General features: G+C 40.8%; 1 protein-coding gene across 1 annotated transcript; it reads left to right on the top strand.

The window, feature by feature from the left end:
* Window positions 1–2,099: 2,099 nt before the first annotated feature.
* LOC308335372 (uncharacterized protein) lies at window positions 2,100–7,653 on the top strand (the record flags this gene model as incomplete). The annotated part of the gene is made up of 8 exons (XM_080792389.1): window positions 2,100–2,282; window positions 2,451–2,608; window positions 3,001–3,144; window positions 4,261–4,477; window positions 5,789–5,908; window positions 6,620–6,783; window positions 7,259–7,462; window positions 7,593–7,653. The coding sequence occupies 8 exons, from the start codon at window positions 2,100–2,102 to the stop codon at window positions 7,651–7,653; spliced, it is 1,251 nt and encodes a 416-aa protein (XP_080648515.1).
* Between the last annotated feature and the right edge of the window lie 14,335 nt (window positions 7,654–21,988).

Here is a 21,988-nt window from a genome sequence, read left to right as displayed (position 1 = left end):
GCTCCTTATTGGCTATTTCCCCTACCATAAGCCCTAAATGAATTGCATTGAATTGAATGGGATGTATGGGGTGTTGTGCTAATTCGCTTATTTCCATCGAAATAAGTAGTAAAGTGTGCAGAGTTATGAAGAGAGGATATATACAAAAAAATCTAGAGTTGCAAATTGCGGCTATCTCCAAAGGTGGGCAAATCATTAGCACTTCAGAAATTCAACTTTTTATTTCTTGTAACATTTGGAGTTGCATTGTGGCATAAAATGTTTTTATCATTTACTTTTTAAACCAACAGGTACTTTCTGGTTTGCCCTGTTTGCAAGAAAACCCAGGGATTCCTGTCAACGCATCTGCGTAGGGTCTGCATGAAGGTCAAATATGGAGGAACACCGGAATTGTGGAGAGCAGCGGTGCGGAAGGCAAGAAAGGAAGCTAAAGAGGTCCTGGCGAATGGCAGGGTGTTTAGTTACGAACACCTTCGCAAAATGATGACGAATGCTGATCCACTCAGCAGGTAGGTGGAACAGGAAATCTAAACAGAGGCCAAAAAGGCACGGCTTTGTGGTGAGAGAGGACTGGAGTGACCGAGAACGATGCAGAGAACCGAAGCAGATGGAAACGGATGACTTCTTGTGGTGACCCCTGATGAGAGGTAGCTGAAAGAATAAGATTCCAATCATGACAAATAGTTGTGTGATGTACTAAATACACATGCCTGTGCCAAATACACATGGGACACACGCTTAACTGCTTAGATTGGGAGGGTGGGACTGTACACACTACACCAGGGAAAGCGTCAGACATTATTCTGCCATGTTCTGCACAATATTGACATTTTCTCCATTGTTAGTGGGGTGCCATTGGATGTTCTTATGCGGCCAGGAAGACGTGCACATCCCGACTGCTCAAAAAGTATGGGGCATTTGTTCATCACTTATAGGCTGTGGCTACGGGAGACACACAGTTTAGTCAAACTTCTTCTTTGGGCTAATCAGGGGTCGCCACATTTGCATGCACCTGGTTCCGCTTTCTGCATCTTCCACTGGGACCACCTGCATGTCACCTGCCATTGCCTCAATCGCCTCTTCCTCCTCTTACCTGGGGGTTCCATCTCCTTCTCTTGGTTGGCAGAGGAAGTGTAGCCCCCAGGATTACATTAGATAATTGACACTGGGTTGCAAAACCGTGGGATTCAAATTATATAAAAAAGGACCCCCAGTTTGACATGCATATTAGTCTACAGACCCCATTTAATGGCATTTCTATCTCTGGGACCCCCAATTCATATTGTAAAATCAATGTTAATTTGACTCTGAGAGTGTACAAATGGACCCTAAGGGTTAATTTGCTTCCATTTGTACACTCTCAGAGTTACAGACCCATAAGGGTCCATTTTGTTACAAACTATTATTTAGCTGAGGACCCCCTGGAACTCCCTCAAGGACCCCCGGGGGTCCCCGGACCCCACTTTGGGATCCTACCCTCACGAAAAACATACAGTAATCCTGGTCTCTATACTGCCTCCCCATGGTCGGTCAGGGGCTGCCTGATGGAGAGGAAAGGAACTGGAATAATGTGTTCACTACGTCCTACCTGGGAAATGCGTAATACGAAGCGCCCTGCTCACTCCTCATGCATGAGCTCAGTTCAGGGCTCTCCCCAGGTTGGTAGAGGGAGAGTAGCGCCCAGGATTTACAGCTTAGGCAATTGGCACTATGGGTGAAAAATGTGTTGCAAATATTGTGGTATAAAATGTATTTAAAAAACAAAAGCACTTATTATCCTGGCTTGTAATCACATTTGAGGCCATATAATTGGAATATATCTAGTCTTAAATTATATTTGATTTGTGCACATACAGTACATCACATGCTAATGTCAACCATGTTCTTTGGTCCGAGGTCGGCATCAGTTAATTTACTCATAATGTTGTAATATGTATTTGTATTGTTTGTTTCAAGTATGATTGAGGAGCTGCAGCGCCGCCGCATGGTGGTGACCGATGTCCAGCGAGAACTCCACAGACCTGGCTCCACCTCTCAGCAGTGACACTTTTACTACTTCACTGGTGTTCACATGTTTTGCTCGTTGTGGATTGTGGAGCATGTGCATGACATCTGATACCGTATCACCTTGCAGTTGCCCAGACGTGAAGTGGAAGACCATGCCCAAGAAGATGATGGCAGCAAAGGGTCTGTACAAGAAGCACTCTCTGGAACATCCACTGCTGAAGGGCTTCAGCACATACCTGAAGGTGGACATCGATAGGTCTAATCATAAACAGGAGGTGAGGAATATTAGCATAATCCATTCCATCTCACCTCAGTCCTAATTGCACGGACCCCCCACTCCCATATCAGCCCTACTGTTGTCCCAATGGAGGCCAGCGACATAAAGTTACAAACTGACACTTGCAGCTTCTGAAGCCTCCAATGTAACATGCTTTTATTTTCAGGTTCAGAATGTGGCCCGTTTCCTTTATTACATGAACCCACGGGAAGTGTCCCTTGAATTTGTCAGGAACAAGGAAAAGACCAGAAAGTACCTCCGTGAGCTCGATGATGCAAAACTGAAACATCAAACTCAGCTGACTTACATCAAGAGCGTGAAAAGGTTGGTAGTATTTGGTGTGAATTACTGGCCCTCTTGTGATAACTTGGGAAACCTGCAGTTAATATGGTATATGAACTTCATTGACTTTGATACATTTTTGATATTTTGTACCTTTAATCTCTTTTTTTTAATTGTGTATATATAAATATTAAATAGCAATTTCTTCCAATAACGATTGCTTTAGAGCAGGGATTATTTTTGCCGACCCACGCTTTATATAGTGCAAGTGAAATTCATATGCCCACCTGAAAATGTATTTTCTGTTCATTAAAGCGTTTGAGAGACAGGAAGACCCCGTTCCAGAATTTAAACATTTGAATGTCTAACAAAACATTTAGATTTAACCAGAAATATCACTTAACACCATCAAATATTGGTACCTCCTTGGACAGATTCCTGAAGTACCACACGTACACCACCGACCTGAGGCTTCAGAATGTGAAGCTCTATGAGGACTGTGTGCACTTCATTCATTTCACCAGAGCTCTCCAGAAAAGCTCCTCCAAGAAAGTGAGCAAAGAGATCACCAAAAAGAAGTGAGTTGACTTGTTTACAGAGGTCGCCCTTTTGCCAACTCGGCGTACAGCCGGAGGAACTGCTCAGCCTGGTATTCCTAAACGTAACCTATCTAAACTGATTGATTGATTGAAAAATGGTATTCACAGTCTGTAGAATGGGTACATTTTAACGAAAGTACAGGTAATTACAAAAACTGGGGATAAAACCAGAAAAAAGCACTAAGATGTATTTACATCATGGGGTCCTCCATTTTCAATTCATCAGAACATTTAAAGACGTACCAATATACACTTCAATGAAAAAACCTTACGTCTAACCTTATTCTCAGTAAAACGGAGTGATTTACATTTTGTAAATGTGATCATTGGTTGTATTTAGTTGTGAGCTGTTGAAAAAAAAGCTTGTATTGGCCACAGCCAAGCCAAGCTTTACCACAGCAGCCTCGAAGCGACAACAGCTGCTAATTGTATGAGCTGGACAGCAGGAAAGCCACAACAACACACAGTCATTGTTTTAGGCTCATTTTCTTTCCTTTTTAAACCAAACACTGGTTTACTGTGATGCGGGCCAAACCGGCTCGCGGGGGACCCACGAGGGGACGAGACCCCCCTGAGGGAGTGGCCAGGGAGGAGACATGGTCTGTGGAGTGTGGAGTGACAGACCATAACACCTACATTTCTATTATTTTGTGGAAAGACGGGAGATGACAATTAATTCTGAAGAGAACCAGTATCTTTTACTAGATTGAAGGCAATTGACCTTTTTTAGAATAAAATAATATTACATAAACTAACTGGTTAAAATGTGTACCGTCACTTTTTTTTGTTTACCCGAGCAGCGATGGTTGGCAGGCATCAATACACTTTTAGACCGAGATGTTTGTGCCAGCATGGATGATTATTTATTTCTTGATCACCTCTTCTCTTGATTGTTTGGACCGCTATGCTCGATAACCCTACTGTTGTACTCTTTGTTGTAATCTTTGCCAAAGCATTGCTGATGTGCAAGCTCTCAACGGGTCATTGTGAGCTTGTAGATTGTCTATTTTCACAGAAGGTGCACCCCAGGACACTGTGGAAAGGGACACTATGGTTCAAGTGATTACATCATGGTATCTCTTGTTTTTCATATAGGTATAACATGTTGATAGAGGAAAACAAATTGACACCAAATGACTGCCTTGCTGTGCTGAGGGCTGCAAAGAAGGACTTCTTGATCATTTTGGGAAAGGTCTACCCAGAGAAAAGCACAACCCTGCATGTGGCTGAGTGTGCCTTCGCGCTTTACTATCTGGAGGCACTGGTGATCCTCAAACACCTCCAACGACCAGGTGTGGTGAAGGGCATGACTGTGAGTATTACTATGTTATTCTTTATTGATTGCGATATTTATATCCGATGGTGTGTTTTCATCCCGGGCCGTGTCTGTGAACAGCTGATATCAGGCACCGCTGGACCGATCCACATGAAACTTGCATGCATTGCACACTCCCCGTGGGCCAAGGAGGAACGCCCACATTGTTCAGATTATGGTGGCACTATAACAGTAGGGGTGGGAAAAAAATAAAGATTAATGATTATATCACAAAAATGCCACAATATTAACATGGAATCGCATGTTCATAATATTTTATTTATTTATTTATATATTTTCCAAACGGTCTAGCACTATAAAAGCAAAGTAACTTTGGAAACAATCGGAAAAAATTGCAATATCGAATCAAATCGCAATATAAATTGGCACCCTAGATATTGATATGGTATCGAATGAGAAGGTAAGTGAATCGTCCCTTTCCTATAACAGGTCTCTTCACACTTTGGCCTATAAACCGTACTGTCTGTAGGTCATATACAGTACAATTCTGTTTTATTACTTCCTGATTTCTTGGCTCATGACATGCTGCCATGCCCATTTCCACCTGACTAGATACGATTGGCTTCAAACTTTGTGAGAGGTACCCACACTCTGAAAAAAATACAAAAATGTCAGAATTTGTTGCCAGGCAGAAACTAGCCAATTTTTACTGAGGGTGCTATAAGGGAGCTTGATTAATAATGGAGGTTCTATGTCCCGTACACAGGTTTGTTTTGGTTTTATCCCCAAACACACACATTTGGTCGGCTTTTTTCCCGGTTTTCTTCCCCCAGAAAACAGCCTTTAGGGAGCAATTTCACACCAGCAAACAAGCAAGCAATAATGCACAGCTATTAATGCGGCCGGATGAAATGAGAGAGTGAACTTAACGAAATAATTAATTTAAAGACTAAACAACTACACACCAGGCTACTGTTTTCAAAATCAATAAATGCCGACTTCCGGCATACACCTATTGCTCTACGGCTGCAGTCCATGCATATCCAACACAATCTTGAGCATTATTGATTATCAGTAAACCAATTAAGTAACCAACACAAAATCGTGCATACGTAGTTAGAGGGACCACGACCAATCCATCTTTATTTTAATTGTGCTGGGAATAGCCTATAGCCAATTAATATAAATATTTATATATTTGTCAGTGAGAGAGTGAGATTGGTGCATGGTCTTGGTTTGTTCATTGACAACGTGCAGTCACATCCATATAGAAACCTGACACTGGCACTTTTCTAGCACAAATGTATCGTCCATTTGGCAAAATGTGTGATATCCTTTTTTATGCAGGTGGAGGAGTGGATTGGCAGAAAGGCAACGAAGTCGGGCCATGCAATCATTGGAGTAAAGGACCACAAGAACGGAGCTCAACAAGTCGCCATGTTTGCCCTGTCACCGAAGCAGGAGCTGGTATGTTCATCAGATTTCCTGTCGGAACCCAATCGAAAACTGTTTAATTTTATTTTATTTTGCACAATTCATTTGTCTTTCATAATTCATTAGTCTTTCATACCTATCTGATACACCCATGACGAAAAGGAGCAGGAAGAAGAATACATTCTTATAAATACCTGCCCCCTTTTCACTCAAAAGTTAGTTTTTACTTTAATGATTGGCTCATACACAAAAAAAGAAGAAAAAAAAAAGAGTAACACAAAACAAGCAAGATTGAAGAAGTTGAGCAACGTGCAAGAAATGATAGCTAACCTATTTGTCGGCTTCATATTGCCTAAATATTAGATTTTTGTCATTTTTTCTTTTAAATTCGCAAATATTTGCACAACCCTTTAAATTGTCATCCAGAGAATTCCACGTTCGGATTCCTGTTATCGAAGGACACATCAGTCTTTGAGTGGTCCGTGCAAATGTATGTTTAAAGTCAAATTTCCTCCTACTATCCCCACTTTCTTTACTGGGTTTGAATAGCTGTTGTAGATGAACTGGTAATGTTTTGCTTTTTGCCCTGAACATAATTAATAAGGTTTGTAGCTTCACGACATGTTCAAGTTTCATTTGTGTGCTCTCTATAATGCACTTTGTGCATGATTCGTACTGCTCTCTTCTGTATTAAGTAGGTTCAAAGGGAGACATTGATCTTTATTCTTAATTCTCCACCATCAGTGGTTTGACATTTACTTCAACCAAGTGAGGCCGATACTCCTGAGCGCCAAGCCTGACAACAGGAAGCGCAAGCGGAAGGCCAGCGATGCAAACTATTTCTTCATCTCCACCACAGGGAGGCAGATCCACAATCCCTCCAGTGACCTGAAACGTCTGCACAACAAGTACGAGAATATGATCTATTAACCTATTTAGACCTGACTTCGACATTAAAAAATGTCTTCAAAATCCTGAGAGTTTTCTGAAATACCTATGTTTCCATATCAGTGGTTCTCAATCTTTTTCATGTCAAGGACCCCTAGAATTATCTGTATTTGGCCGTGGACTCCCATCTGAAAATATGTAGTTCCAGGCACCCGCCAGAAGCAAAGATTTTAGTTAAAAATGTTCGTTGTGAAAGAATATACATTCAAAGATTTGGCCACATTTTCACAATTTTTCAGAAATAGCGCGGCACTCGCTATGAGCTTGTAGATCTGCTATTTTTCAATAGCTGAAGTAATAATACATTATTAATAAATAAACATAATGCTTAAAACATCAACAGGGTTTCCCGTTCAGCATGGGTTAACAGATGTTTCAGGTGAGCTGTGTCCAGATAAATGTTATTAAAATGTCCTCTCTTAATTTTCATTATAGAGTCGGAAGACGGTCAGTTACGAGCCAAGAGACACGCCGAGTCTTTGAGACTGCTACCAAGTGTATGAGCGACATAGACAAGTCTTTGGTGGCCGACTACCTCACTCATACCGTTACAGTGGCAGAAAAGCATTATCGCATGAAGGAGCCAGACAATATACTGAAGGCCAATCAGCTGCTGGCTAAGCTGGCTGGTGAATCCAGGTGAAGATGTGTTATACTGTATGTATCAATAGAATTTATAATGCAGTGAAGAAATCGTAGCCATGATCAAACTCCATCATAAACTATATTGTAGGCCAACGGAACTCTGATCATTACACTTTATTTTAAGAGCCCAGAGAACCAAAAAAAGAGAGGGGGGAAAAAAGGAAGATAAACGTCCCCAGAGCTGAAGGAATCATCAAAAGCCGGAGAACCAAAGGATCTATTATGGCTATGGAGTGAGGAGGTCTTCAGATCTTTTGCTAACAGGCTTTTCTTACGCGTTTCGGCGTAAAGCCTTCCTCAGCGTGTATCTGAGATACTCAGAGATACTCAGATACACGCTGAGGAAGGCTTTACGCCGAAACCTTTTCAGTCCAGATTAACCCCACTACCTGTTACTCATTTGTGTTATCCCCATTATAATTGTCTGAGCAATACCTTAGTAAGTAACTAATAGCTCTTGTAATTTGCTTAATTAAGTCTGTACTGCATATTGATGTCTGGAGTTTGCAAGACTATAATAACCCCTTGTGTTTTTCACTCGCCTGAATAATCTTCAAATGATTATAAACCTCTGACTTTTCCATAAATAAGGTAACTTGTGTGAATAATATATTGGAATTAGAATTAAGTAATACCTCTAGTCCAGACTATACCCCCTTTTGTTTTTCATGAATAATGTAACATACCTAAAAAAAAAAGATACCTCACATTCAATGACATCTCTGCACATCTGCATTGCATTTCAATGTTTAAAGGGATATTTCAATCATCTTTCATCAGTCAGACCAAAGTTATTGCTACTGGTCGCAAGCGTGCGCTGCGCCCGGTCTACTTGCATCTTCAGAAAAGAAAAAGGATAGGAGGGTGGGTAAGAAGACATCACATTTCAAGTAAGATGATAATACTCGGCTGTGCAGGCACGTTTCTGGGTGGGGGTGGCGGGGGCTTGGGCCAGGCACAAAAAAGCTCTCTTCCTACGCAAGCCATCGAAGGGATGAGCTGCGCGGGGGGAGGAACAAAGATACCTAGCTGCAGGGGGGGGGGGAAGTTCGGTGGAAAGTTCATTTCCCATGTGTTTGTGTAAGTGTGTTCCTGGCATATCTCCCGAAGGTCATGTCACATTGCCTCATTGTCTTGCGTTATCATGGCGGGTTCAGAAATTACCCACAGTTCATAGCGTTACCAGGGGAATGAGGGGGATCCTCCGAACATCAATCATTTAAGTATGCAAATTAGTTATATATCGCGGTTAGAATGTCAACAAACACAATAGTGCTTTCTCACTGTTCTTAAAGGGAGACGGAATGGAAGCATAGGCTATATATTTAATAACAATAATAATAATAATAATAATAAGGGAAACATGATGAGAAATGACTAATGAGCAAAGTAAAAGAATATGGAAATGCAATTTATAATGAATATTATTATATATGAATATTACACCCCTATCACACAGGAAAGTGTTATGAAACTAACGATCAACTTAAATACTAAAATAGACATGTATAAATAGGCCAAGCATGTAGGTAGGTACTGGCTGTGAATAAGGACAGTTTTTATGAAGTGATGCAAAGTGTCATGAATGGCGGATTCATCTTCAAAGTGCTGTCCCATTTCTTTCACAACAATTTGGAGCCCTTGCAGCCTCTCACCCTCAAGCACGTACAGCTGACGTCATTAAAGTCAATGAGGGTCCAGGGCTCAGGGCTTGAGGGAGGCAATTGGGATTGGGCCTATGTGTTTGACAAGGGTTTGACTGGATTGCTGAATTCCTACAGTAACCATAATGCTTTGGTGCCCAGCCCCTCCTTGTGGAGAGTGGGGAGGCTGCATGGAGGTGTGACTTGTAGTCCAGGTAGGAAGTGAGACCACATTTTCATGACACATTTTCGTCATGAACATGGCGCCATGACTAAAATGTCTAGAAACTACATTGCACACATACAACCCCCAGGAAAGTGTTACATGTGTCCTAAACAATTGGAATCTGGTTGCAAAAAGGGTGAAGTGCAGGAGTCCCTTTAGAGAAATGTCTCTAAAAATGCTGCCCACCCAATCAGAAATGATAAATGGTACATAATTACATATATGTTGTGCTATTTTTTTATATTGCCTAAAACAATATATATATATATATATATTCCCCATGAGTGACACCTTTATATTTAGCCAACCATACCATAGGCCTACCAAATTATTCCAGCATTTCAAAATTTGCAAGAAAATAAAAGATCTACAGGCTCAAAACATGTAGATCAAAGAGCTTATAGATCTGCTATATGTACTGTAGTGACAAAGTAGGGCATTCATTTACGAGAATATATACAAATATGGAGATCTAACAAATTGCATTTTTAATGAATTGCATTTTTGTGCTCTTCCAAGTGCTCAAAGCACTGTAAAATGGTTCATTCATTCATACATTGGGAGCTGAAGCGGCGAACAGTCAACGCCAGCGTCCTCACTTCCCACATTCACACACCAATGGAGGCAAGCTCACACTGATCGACTCATTGGAGGCAGTGTAGGGTTCAGTGTCTTGCCCAAGGACACTTTGACATGTGGACAGGAGGAGCTGGGATTCGAACCGACGCTCCAGGGATTATTGGACGACCTCCTGAGCCACAGCCGCCCTAAGGTTTCTGTCCGACAGGCAGACAGCGACATTTCCTGTGAAAAATGTGTTTACTGTAGGTGTGAAAAACTGAAGCTGTTTATAACCCAACTGACAATGCCTTTATGCAGCTTACCAATCATTAATCATTCATTCTTCTCCTCTACTTCCATAATTTTGATTCCATATCTAATGTTTTTATGTGTTAACATTTGAAATGTACATTTGTGATTGCATATCTTTCATAAACAACCTTCGACCAGTATTAAATATCTCTTTTTTTTTTTTTTTTTTGTTTATTAAGGGACAATGTACAAGGTTGGTTTTACATCGTTAGTTGTTGTTGACATTCCCTGTTTTTTCTTTTTTTTTGTGCACCCCTTCCCCTTAGGGTGGGCAGAGTGATCAATAGTGGTCACGCTTGCCCATCCTACCCTCCCGTTCACCCTCCCACCCTCCCATGGGTCGTAGGGGAGGCAAACAAAACCATAAAAATTTAAATAAATTTAAATACAACACAGTAAAGAGAAAATAAATAGTAAAGTAAGCAAAATAAACAAAAGAAAATAATAAATGAATAAAAATAAAGAAATACAAATACGAAAAGAACGTAAAGTAAAATACAAACATTTATGCATTTATATGCTATAGTCTACTGCATACCTCCCTGGGACATTGAAATTAATGCTGAGTGGTTGGATGAAGTTACAATGGATCGCTCGGGAGTGTTTCTAGGATGTTGAAATGTGCTATAAAGGGTTGCCATCTAGCATGGAATTTCTCAGTTGAGCCTCTAATTATGTATTTTAATTTTTCAAGCTTTATGAAAAACATCACGTCTACTAGCCAGGTGGATATAGGTGGGGGGGAAGGGGATTTCCACATAAGCAGAATCCTCCTTCGTGCCAAAAGGGAGGTGAATGCGATTACATCTGCATGGGTGGATTGAAGAGTTAGTGTGTCACTGGGGACCCCAAAGATGGCTATATGAGGGCATGGTTGGATGTCCAGTGCCAGGACGTCTGATAGGGTTTTAAAAAAAGAGACCCAAAATATATGTAGTTTGGGGCAAAAAAAGAACATGTGACTAAGATCAGTATTAAATATCTCTAACGAAAATACAGTAAAGCAACTGTGTTCTTTTTCTGCAGTGTTTCTATTGTCATCATAGGCCTATATACTCTATATCTGAGCTTCCAAATCAACACAAAACTATTTCATGTTTAATAAATACATTAAATCTATGCCTGACTTATTCATATTGGGTGAGCTTGAATTTGCAAGGTGCTTTGAAATGAATTATGCACACAAAAACCAACAGACAGACAATGGTTTTGCACAGAATCTAAAAAGTGTATCACTCCGGAACACTAAATATACAGTATGCTATATAATATTAACACAATGACATAACTATGGCACTAGACGTTTGTCAGATAAGTTGGAGGCCAACTATGAGTGAGGATAGGATATACCTATACTTGATACACCATTCTCTATCTACACAGTATACCTGTAATATATATTCCTATAGGCTACAACGCTACATAATGCATCAGTAATTTTCAACCTTTTTCATGTCAAGGTCCATTATTCGGCATTTGAACCAGAGATTTTGCCTCTCAGAAATGATTGTCCTGCACAATTCCATGCTTTATGTTGGTTTATGGGACAACAGGCAAACGTTGATCAAAATATAAATTCTTCTACATTCACTAATTGTGTAGACTTGATTTAAATGACGTAGCCTAATGTAGATGTTTAACAATGTAACTCTTGAGAGCGTAAAATGTGCCGCTGCAATGTGTACAAAAGAACACACACACACACACACACACACACACACACACACACACACACACACACATTCTTACACACATGCACACACACACACACACACACACACACACACACAAAATGTCTTTGTCACGCAAGCACATGACGAAATGATCAATGCTGCCAATTTTTTTCTCTTTCATTTTCCATCATTAATCATGTGATGTGTTAACATTTGCAATGTAATTTTGTGATTGCATTCATGTAAACAACCTTCAACCAATATAAAATATGAAATATAAAATACAATATAGCCTATAGCTATAAAACTACATGAACTAACATGATTAGGAAATCAATAGGCCTAAGTAAATTTTAAAGGCAGTTTAGTTCTCTGTTAATTTCACAAAATGTTACATGGAATCAGATTTGTTTCTCAGTCAATTTCACAACCAGTTGCTGTTCCCCATCAGGGTCCCAAGCAGATCTCCTTACACCTAATAGGATCAGGGTTGTCAGAGTCATACTGGGTCAACAGGGGAACAGACCCATGCCAGGGCTGAAACAACTGGCAAGGTGACTGGCTACCAAGACCTCATCACTTTCCAATCTATAGAGCACATGCCGTCCACAGTTTATATATAGGTCCCATTTGGACAGCATGTGCATTCATGGTCAAAAAACAATGATCATAATTCACAAAGCAAATAGTTGTTTCTGGATAAAGGAAACATTTAACTTGAACTTGGAAAGCCATTTGATTTATTGTAATAACTCCTTTTCCAACAAATATTGTTAGTTTACCTACGATGAAACACGACATTTACTTAAGGAAAAATGTTGGACTCTGATTGGCTAGTAAGCTAATTGGCAAATTGGGTAGCAGTGACGTATGCCGCAGTCAGAAGCATTATAACAGTCAACAAGCAAAGCTTCACATGTTTCACTGCTCGGTTGAATGCTTGATTCTGTTTGGTCAATCACTATCTAGTATAAGTTCTATGGACCCTCTTCTTATGACTTTATCACCTGTGTGAATGAGACCTGTATGTTGTGTCAACGAGATTTTGTTTGAAATCCTTAATTAATTTGGACCACAATCCTCCCATGCGAACATGGATGGTTGACTGCTTCATTTGAACACATTCTTTTTGTTGTTCTGACGGTCCATCGCTCCGAAAATACACGCTGGAGTTAATTATGTTGGCATAGCTATAATTTTCCTAATAGGCATAAACAACATGGATAAACATCAGGTAGGCTATATACTGATTGCTTATAATCTGAAGTGTAGCGCTATAGCCTATCTTTGACGCACTGGAGCGCATCATGACACACGCCTGCACTGTACAATGCAGTGTTTTTTTTAACATTCATTGTTGTAATATACGGTAGGTCTACTACTCAGTTGGAACTATATCACAGTGAGCAAATGACGTTACAGTGCCTGAGATCTTATTATATTCGCTTGTTTGTTGGGGAGTGTTATTGTGCTTGTGAACCCTGTGCGTCATGCACACCGTTCAGATAATTCCACAGCATATTAGTAGGAAGTATCGGCGCTATAATTGTTTCCTTATAGCCTGCATTAGAGAACGCATGTGTCCAATCCATCCCTGACAGTGCATTTGATTCAATTAGGACAGTGTGTGGTTGTGAAAGCTCGTTTGGAACCTATACTGTGGGAAACGTCTGTATGTTGGCTAGTCAGTTATAATGAGGTCCGTGAACCAGAGAACACAATAATAGATAGGCTATAATGATAAATCTCATAACCACATGTTGGGAAAGCCTGGGTATCGAGGCTACGTTGGGCAAAGCATGCAGCCAAAAGCACCACAGGGAATGGACAGCGACGGTCCGACGAACGGACTCACACACACACACACACACACACACACACACACACACACACACACACACACACACACACACAGCAGAGAGTGTTGATCAAAGGATTAAATACCATACCTGTGCCGTATCTCTTTTTTTGAGAGTCATTCATCCAAGGTAGGCCTACATTACGTGCTTTCATATTCAATGTTTTAATGTGATAACATTTGAAATGGTGAGGACGTAGAATACGCACATCGACAGGCTGGGTGCTGGGCTAAAGAAACTTCAGCAGATATTGGATGGAGAGTTAAACAGTCATGTTTCATTTAATTTAAATATTTTATCAATATTAATCTCATGCTTTCATATTCACTGAACTGAAATCAGACTTCTTCAAGAAAGTTTTGCATCATAACATAATCGACTCCTTATCCAGCAGGAGGAGCTATAGCTCTATGCAGTAGGCTGCAGTTTGTGTATTTTGTGGAAATAAACTATATTTATGCATAGACCATCTTCTGGGTGTTTATATTAACATTTAACACATTCCTGTTTGAGATTAATTACAGCTCTGTAATGTTGAAGTGAAGAAATACCACGTTTTGGTGTTGCAAGCCTGTTTCTGTAATATATTTATTTGGGTCACTCAGTCACTGAACTTGGTGAAGGACTGGCTGGCTTTGTCAACGAGCGAGATGCTCTCTCTCTCTCTCTCTCTCTCTCTCTCTCTCTCTCTCTCTCTCTCTCTCTCTCTCTCTGAGCTGCGTGACCCACGACAATATAGGATCTCTCATCGTATTTAATGTTTTATGTTGGTTTAGAAAATGTTGTGTCCTGGCTCACTGGCTGCAGGGCTGCAGTTCAGGCAATCCGTTTTTGATAAAAACGGAGTTATAAAAAGATAAAAAATAAATACATGCTTGGTTGTTGCCCCCCTCCCCGTTCTGCCTATAAGGGCCGGCTGATGATCATCTGTCGTTTATAACAAACCAAACCATTTGAAAATCGGTTGAAAGTTATACTTAAAATGCACCATAGACACAATGTTATGAGTGAGTGAATGAGCAGACTGTAGCAAGATGAGATCTGCACAAAATAATATCTAAATGAGTGACGGTACGATGAAAAACAATATTTAATACAGTATATATTTTTCTTCCATGGACAGATATGCATTATTTGGCTATAGATCTATCTATCTATCTATTAGGGGTGTAACGATATAGTAACTGCATCAAAAAATATCGATGCAGTTATATCAAAATGAAAACAGCAACGTTGACTATGTATCGTATCGTTTTGCAATGGAAATAATCTGTATCGAATTGTTTTGCTGTGTAATTAATCAATTGTATCAATACTACATTTTTGTGTGTGGTATTTAGCATTGTCATACGAATACGAATACAAATAAAATTGTCAATGTATTTTAAATAGTTACTGTATCGATTTCAATTCATTGAATCATATCGGATCTCCATAATGAACCAATATCGTCCATGTATCGTATCGTCAACCATGTATCGTGATACGAATCGTATCGCTGTTTTCACTTAGTAAGAGACCACACCTTCGCTCAAGATTTACAGTTTACAGTTTATTGAAACAGAATGAGATGAATGCGGAGTGGAGTGAAGAACCCAAGGTAGGGCGAGACTCAGGGTGGGGCCGTAGTCTCTGGAGCTGACGGCCATCTTTGCTCTACTCGGAATGAGCGGTTGGTCGTCTCTGCTCGGTCACTGCCCCCCCTGGAATCGAGGCGGAAGGAGGAGGCTGGGGTGGAGGAGGATGGCGATTTTGAAGAATAGTGAAAATAGCCGATCTACAAGTGCAGTACTCACAACCCATGTTTGGTCTGTCGTGGAGCAGAACAAACAACTTTGAGAGATCCCAGGTGTATTTATACTGTGGTGATTGCACCGGGGATTGGCCGGGTGATAATGAAAGGCAGGTGAGTTTGATAAGGAGGGAGGAGTGGTTAAGGTCAAGCGGAAGGAGGTCTCTTCTCCCGAAACTGCATGTGTTGTATAAATGCAACTACCCCTGATTGTCGGGCCGTGCCTCTGAATACATTCAAAGCTCTCTTGAGTACAAATGTCAAATAGTTATACAGCATCTAAAGTTCTGAACCATGATGCAATCATGATTTTGTGTAGGAGAAAATCACACCATCTTAACGTGTAGATTGTAGAACAATGGTTTTCAAACAGTGGTCCGGGGACCACCAGTGGTCCTTGAGGGGGTTCCAGGTGTCCCCCAGCTAAATGACGGAGAGTTGGTAACCAAATGGACCCTTACCCGTCTTTAACTCTTGAGAGCATATACATGAAATCAAATGGACCCGTAATGCAACCAGGGGGTTGCATTACAATAGTAGTAATTTTTTGTTGCAACCCTTTTCTGTCACATATCCAGTTATGGAAGAACCTTGCTGAGTTTACAGCTTTCCATGGTTTCCTACAGTAGTCAGTTTTTGAAGTTCACTCCACCATAGCCTCTGATCAGCTCTGTATGCATTTTCTTGACATCTATCAATCCTGGTCATCAAAGAAAACAATAGATTGAATATTAATCTGTACAGAAAGCCGCACAGATCATAATGCCTTATGGTGTGACAGTGTCAGTTATAACATCCTAAAGAAAGGTGTCCCTATGGGCCAATTCAAATGTATTCGCAGTAAAAGATGATTATTTCCAGGTGAATGCAAAGGTTTTCATTCTTCGCCCCTTTAAGCTCCAACTTTCCTCTTTGTTCTTACTCTGAATGGGGCTACATGCAGGGTCCATGGCAGCGTAATGCTATACATGTCTATTAATCTGATCATCTATTAATCACCTATTTATTTTATGACAGATGCAGGCAGGCCAATTAGGGGGCAAGTCACCGGAGGATGTCTCGCCGCAGTCTGGGCCTGCCGTCTGGCCTGGCAGAGACAAAAACAAACATGTATGTAATCTGACACCACTGCTATATCAAGCACAAGTAGTCATTACTCATACGCATGAGTGACGTCTTTCGATGGTGACGTATATCAGTCAGTGGATTAAAGGAAATGCCTCTAGTCTATGTAATTTGTAAATTGATTAGCGGTATACTGTGGTTACTTTGCACACCGTTTGATGCATATGTATCGTAACGGTAACAACATATGACGTCAGGGTATAACTATTAACTGGTATAACTAGCTCTCAATGATGACGTAATAAAGATGTGGATTTAAGGACCCAATGCCAGGGTGTAATTGGTTTTCAATGGTGACATAATGACGATATGTTTTAGTGTCGGGAGGATTAAAGGTAATGTCCCTATGTATATGTGGTCCGAGCTAAAAACACCAATGCACTAAAAACATATATACTTATAAATTTACCAATAAATTACAGTGATAATTGTAAAGTGCAGCGGTGCTTAGCTTAAAAACTAAATTAAAAATGTAGCCAACTACGCCACCTTTGTGAGAGGTCTGGTCCTCTGTTAAATAATATGACTATAAAAACAAGGCAACACAGGTTCGTGGACAACTTCAAATATAAAAGGCAAACTTAAAACAGAGGCCGATTGAATGAACAAACAAATACTTTTATTACACTAAAATAAACAACTCTTAAAACGTCCTTATTAAAACATGTGCAAATTGCTCAGAGGTAGGGAGGGGAGGTTCTCTGGAAGAGTATAGTCTGGAATATCCTTGTCACTCTTCCACTTCACAAACAGCTCCTGTAATTACATACACAGGTAGGCCAGTACAACGGTTCCAACATCTTCTATTATCAAACGTCTCTGGTAGACAGGTATGTGAGCGAGTACTGCATCAGAAGGTTACTTACAGCGGCGGCCGGCATCAGAACCGGCCACCTACGCTGACACGTAAGCAGCACTTGCTCCCTCTCGCCAGCCTCGTCCGTCTGGGTCGTCTCTCTCTCCATCCCCTGCTGCATTCTGTGTGTCTCATGTTCTCCGAACAGCCCCCCATGGGCAAGGCCAAGACGGACACACACCAGCCAGGGGCCGCGGTCGTGGCGCTTACAGTGTCGAAGGCCTGGCTCTCATGGCACTTACAGCCCATCTGTGGTCGACGATCATGGCTACCGCTGGCCCCCAGCTGGAGTGCCCTGGCCCCAGCCCATGGAGCTGCCCCCATTCCTCCTTCTCCCAACACAGCCTTCTCCTTCCTCTGTTTCTCTCCCCCTGTTCCATTTGCCAGCCTCAATATATAGGGCTCCTGATTGCTGGCCACGCCCATTCCCAGGTGCAAGTCAGTCACTCAGCTGCAGGTCCTTAGTGAGTTATGGTAGCCAGTCAGTGGAAAAATAAAGTTATAACAAATCATGCAGTTCAAACAGAAATAAAATAAGCAAAATAATAAAGTAAAATCACTCGACAATAATCTCACTTAACAAAACAAAATCATAAAACACAGCAAATACAATAAACCAAAACACATCTAAAATTCCACCGGCTCACATATACATGTATGTAATCTGACACCACGCATACGCATCAAACATCGCCCTGGACGAAAACTATTACTTGCGCGCTCTGCTGCAAGTAATAATAATACACTACATTTATATAGGAATAATTATATAAGAATAGTTGTCTACATTCCTATATGTAATGTTGACTTTGGACTGGAGCAGCCAGCTGATCAGTCTCAAGCTTTGCCACAATATTCTCAAGTTATTTAGTTCAGACAGACAGACAGACAGACAGACAGACAGACAAGTATCGTAACACTCAGTGGCGCGCTATGAGCTTGTAGATCTGCTATTTTAGCTAAAGTATAACGTAATGCTTAAAACACCAAAAGGGGTTCCCGTCCTGCTTTAGATATAGGCTATACTTATGCACTCTATAAATGTATCATTTTATTTTTTCTCCTTGTTTTACATACATACATCTCTGTAATGGTCCAGTCTTGTGACTCTCCTTCCACTCTAATCCATGTCTGTCTGTCTGTCTGTCTGTCTGTCTGTCTGTCTGTCTGTCTGTCTGTCTGCCTGCCTGCCTGCCTGCCTGCCTGCCTGCCTGCCTGCCTGCCTGCCTGCCTGCCTGCCTGCCTGCCTGCCTGCCTGCCTGCCTGCCTGCCTGCATGCCTGCCTGCCTGCCTGCCTACCTGCGTGTGTGCGTGCGTATGTGGTGACATGGTGTTATATTTGGACGGGTGGATAATGTACGTCTTTCCAGCCAGAGTCCAGTGCTTATGAAACAAACTGCTGTAATTTTATTGACCATATTGAGTGTGAAACACATCAGACTGTTTTAGTAATAACCAGTGATTCCAATACTCTGTTTGAGAGAACCACCAGCGCGATGCTGATGTCACCTCCTCTCTCTTCCTCCTAGACGTCACACTCCTTCCTGTGTGTAAAGTGGAGCAGGGATCCCCAGTCAGACTTTTAAGAGCCGACCACATGCACTTTACAGAGTTTATTCCATTAAAGTAGGCAATGTTTGCATATGAGCCATGATTCAAGGACTGACAGAGTATGCTGCATGTAAAACTAGTATGTACATACTTATTGAAAGGTCATACTTTTCTTTGTATATGTCACAATAACTATCTCCTATAACAGCCAAGACATGTTTTTTAACATGCATGCTACTGGGGGCACGTTCGGAAATGGCGCACCGGAGCGCACTTATTAGTTTCGAGCAATATGAGTCCCCAGCGCCGGTGCAGGGCAGGGTTGGAGACGTTGGCCTTATGTGGCCATGACGCACCATGCCACGTTTTAAAACATTGTATCCTGGTTCATGCAGATTAAATTCACACCGATTTGCCAGCATCAATTGATTCAGTTTGGGTTGAATTGAGTTGCTTCAAGTTTGCCTATCGTCCCGCTACAAATTGTATATTGTAGCGGGACAATATTATACGAGGCATGTGGGAGAACTATTTTAGCGGGACAATAAATCAGGCAGGCGGTGGACATTATGCCAGACAAGTCAACACTAACTCCATTGAGCGCCACCCTCTGTATATCACGTGAACAGTGGCAGCCGTTAGCCACTGCGCAAAATTCATGTTTGATTTAAAAAGAGGGGGACATGCATCTTAACCAGTGTAGTGTATCGTCGCGTTAATTATGCAATAATATACATTTGCATAGTCAGTGGGAGAAGAGATCAGTGTCTGATATATTACCATTATATTATTCCAATGCTCATATGCCACACTGACATGTAGAAAATGCTCTTTAAAATAAATAGATGATTTTGGGAGTTCTATCAGTTGTGTCAGAAAAGTTTAAGCACGTTCTCCGCGGATACGACGGGCGAGCTGGATGTATTTGGGCATGAATCTGGTCACCCTCTTGGCGTGGAATGGGAAGTAGACAGACTCGCACACTCTAGTCCAGTGATACTCAACCTCAGGCCCGCGGGCCACATCAGGCCCGCGGGACCATTATGACTGGCCCACAAATGAAAATCTAAAAAAAAGAAGAAAAGAAAATCTGGAAAATGAAATAAAAATAAATAAATCTGAATGAAGTTATCTTTAATTACATTATTATAAGTAATACTATTAGAGTTGTACTATTACTCGAACGAAAATAAAAGCTTGGGGGGGGGGGATGCAATGCAAATGAAAGACATATACTGTGTATCCCTATTCCCTGACATAATTTTATAGCTAAACGGACAGAATTCTATTTTATTTGAATGATGAAACCCAGCTGCCATTAATAGTTGGAAATGGAAATGGAAATTGCGGAAATTGTAATTGCGGAAATTGCGGAAATGGTGGAAATGGAAATTGCGGAAATTGCGGAAATGCGGAAATGGAAATTGCGGAAATGGTAATTGCGGAAATTGCGGAAATGGTGGAAATGGAAATTGCGGAAATTGCGGAAATGGAAATTGAGGAAATTGCGGAAATGGAAATTGCGGAAATTGCGGAAATGGAAATTGAGGAAATTGCGGAAATGGTAATTGCGGAAATTGCTCTTCACTTATAGCTATCTATTTTCAGGTAGATTGTTTTATTTTACTCAGTCAGCCATATCACTACTCATTTTTTTTCATGAAAAAGGTCATAGCTGGGTAATCTATTTTCAGGCAATTGAAATTGTGTTTATTGTATTTTATTTTACTCAGCCATAACAATTTATTTTCTGTTAACCAACTTGCTGGCTGGCAGGCAGGCAGACAGCTACTCATAGACAGGCAGACAGACAGACAGCTACTCATGGAGAATTGGACAGGCAGGCAGTCAGACAGCTACTCATAGACAGGCAGACAGACAGCTACTCATGGAGAATTGGACAGGCAGGCAGACAGCTACTCATGGACAATTGGACAGGCAGGAAGGCAGACAGCTACTCATAGACAGACAGACAGACAGCTACTCATGGACAATTGGACAGGCAGGAAGGCAGACAGCTACTCATAGACAGACAGACAGACAGACAGCTACTCATAGACAATTGGGCAGGCAGGCAGACAGCTACTCATAGACAGGCAGACAGTAAGACAGCTACTCATTGACAGACAGACAAATAACTACTCATGGACAGACAGACAGACAGGCAGGCAGGCAGGCAGGCAGGCAAAGAGCTATACTCATGTTATGTTATTATGTTATTATAACAGCTACTCATGTTATGTGCAATAATTTGTGCAGTTATGGAAACAGCTCTTTGTGTTTATGCAAGAAAATGTAACACATTTATTTATTTACATATTGTGTGCATGCACATTGTACTTTGATACATTTTGCGAAAATAAAGCAATTGAAAGAGAGAAGTTATCAAGTATCATTAATGTCGTAATTTTATCTACTGGCCCCTGGCCCCTTGCCATTTTTGTAATGTGGCCCACAGGTAAATCTATTTGAGTATCCCTGCTCTAGTCTAGTGACTAGGCATACTCTAGTTGCTCAGTCATTGCATTGCTATAATTTACATTATAATATAATGTAAATTATAGCAATGCAATGACTGAGCAACTATAGATATGTATAATGTGATATACATATTATGTGTATCACATTATGCCAATTCAATACCGTCTATATCTTATCCAAGTAACATATCACGATGCAGTTCAGCATGCGTAGGCTATTTATAACTCATAGATCAATTTGTTATGTATGCTATTTGTAACTGTTTGTTACTTATATTTTAGTTATTTATCCTTGTGTTGAATATTTCAATATAATTTCGGGGGCTTTTTGTTATTATAATAAAAAAATACGTGTCATATTGTCACAGTGTTTTACAATATAGTGTTTAAAAATCCCGGATTTATATGCACAAATTGTTTTTAATAATAACATGCACGAGGA

The sequence above is a fragment of the Protomyctophum bolini genome, assembly GCF_963924005.1.
Source record: "Protomyctophum bolini genome assembly, chromosome: 20".
Taxonomy (NCBI): Eukaryota; Metazoa; Chordata; class Actinopteri; order Myctophiformes; family Myctophidae; genus Protomyctophum; species Protomyctophum bolini.
This window is presented reverse-complemented; position numbering and strand designations above follow the sequence as displayed.